At 38.0% G+C, this 2,016-nt stretch overlaps 1 protein-coding gene across 1 annotated transcript in view; it reads right to left on the bottom strand.

Moving 5' to 3' along the window:
• Positions 1-100: 100 nt before the first annotated feature.
• The window catches only part of pcnt (pericentrin), a gene marked incomplete in the record, with an annotated part of 37,857 nt that continues 35,941 nt past the window's right edge, over positions 101-2,016 (bottom strand). Inside the window, 4 exon segments of the mRNA XM_014009762.1 lie at positions 101-544; positions 796-1,168; positions 1,244-1,323; positions 1,392-1,618. Coding sequence (XP_013865216.1) covers positions 535-544; positions 796-1,168; positions 1,244-1,323; positions 1,392-1,618 — 690 coding nt within the window.

Raw genomic sequence — 2,016 nt, 5'->3', positions numbered from 1 at the left:
CACGTCCCCTTCACTTTTTATTGTTGCGACGCCTGTGGACGAATAAACTGAAAACAATAAAAATGTTAAAATGTTATTTTAGAACAAAACAGTACCTTTATTCAGTTTKGCATGTGCTTGTTTATTATCAATTACTCCAACAATTGCATTTCAACACTAAAGCACATAGAGTTCCACTTTATGCAACATAYTATGCATGTTATAATTTCAGATTTTCAGTATAAAACGGTGTACATTTAGAAACTTATACAATAGAAATCAGCTCTATGTACATAAAGCCGCAAAACAGCAGAAATTAGAGCACCATTTACAGTTATGAAAGGTATTTATTTTTGCAGCTTTCTGAGTAACCTTCAAAATAGTGGATGTAAATATAATATAAAAATTACATTCAAATTTATTTAAAAATAATCTATACATTTGTAAAAAAAAATCACATGTGAAAAGTGTGACATGAACTTTCTATCAAGGTGAAACCTGGTCAGGTACAAAACAAATAAAATTCAGTCTTGCAGTGGTTGAGATAACTTTGATTCAGACGAACCTAAATAGAGTCAAACACAGAAAGACAACGTTAACAAAATCAGCAATCAAATTTATCCTCAGGTGTCAACATAACTGGTAAATACATTATCAAAAATATTAAAATGCAGTTTTAGTCAGCCTCGCTTTGTAAAAATGACAGTTAATCATGTCCAGCAAATATTGTGTTGTACTTTTTATCTTGTGTACATTGTATTCATGAAAGCTGTTATAGACTACAAGAAAAGCTCTTAATTTTGTAACTTTGCTCACCTTGCCTGGTTCCCACCAGGCGCTGCTGAACTTTCTCTAGATGATGGATATATTCTGTCAGGGATCGCTCTGGATCCTGAGCTGCTCCACTGGGATGTGCCGAGGCCAGACTGGAGCTGGAGAATGACCTGAGGAGGGACAAAAAGAAAAACATTGAAGAAGGGCTTTAATTTAATACAAATACTTCTGAATTCAAAACAGCATCGGTCTGCTKAAATGTAGCCAAACCTTATRTGCAACCTGAAAGATGATTTGCTKGGTGGAACTAGAGATGACGCTGTGTGTCTCTGGGCGCCACTTTCTCTGTTCTGCGTCGAGTCAGAATTTGATCTCTGCTGCTGTTGCTGCCTTAAAACATCAGCTTTACATCCTGCTAAAGACATTAAAAAACTGACTCACTCATACACACAGTCAAAGGATTTATGAAGGTCATTTAAGCAGAGCTGACCTGGAACGTGTCTGTTACCATTCCCAGATAAAGGAAATCTTTTGATTGCTCTCTGCCATTTCCTGGTCAGGAACCTCATTCTGAAAGAAAACAAAAAGTTTAAGGTTTGTTTGACTTGCACAAGAATCAAGGTTGCAAACATTTCTACCTTGACACTGCAACGACAACTCGAACTATGGTTCTGAATCGCACGATGGGTTTGCGCTGAGACGTAAGAGGGGTCGAGGGTCTTGCTCCCATACGAGCGATGAGACACAGCGTGGCCTGCTCACAATCCTGAAACCCTCCTAACAGCAGCAGCAGGTAGCGCTTCTGGTAAACCAGAGCTTTCCTGAAGCTCTCAGCGCGCAGGTAGCGCTCATAGTAACGCTGCAGCTGTAAAACATAAAAAACATTACATTTCATCACTATCACTCAAAATAGCATCTGTTCAAATCTGTTTACAGACATTCACTGAACACTAGAATTTAAAGCCTTTTGTCAAACTGAGTCAGAAATAAAAGTGTGTTTTGGAAAATACAGGATAAAATCAATACAACTGAATGATGCGAACAGGACTGAAACATTGGCTACGTTCACGTTGCAGGTAAATTCAGATTTTTTGTAAAAGTCCATTTTTTTTGGCGTGATATATTTTAAATGTGACCTCCATTGGGCTCCAGCAGGAACCCAGTCATGGAATGATGCAACGACACATTCAGCTCACCGTTTACAGAAGTAGCTAAACATAGATGTTACATGTTAGCATGTCGATTTTGAAGTTGTGCAGTTGG

The sequence above is a fragment of the Austrofundulus limnaeus genome, unplaced genomic scaffold (assembly GCF_001266775.1).
Source record: "Austrofundulus limnaeus strain Quisiro unplaced genomic scaffold, Austrofundulus_limnaeus-1.0 Scaffold61, whole genome shotgun sequence".
NCBI lineage: Eukaryota > Metazoa > Chordata > Actinopteri > Cyprinodontiformes > Rivulidae > Austrofundulus > Austrofundulus limnaeus.
The sequence above is the reverse complement of the archived record's forward strand: the minus strand, read 5'-3'. Positions and strand labels throughout refer to the sequence as shown.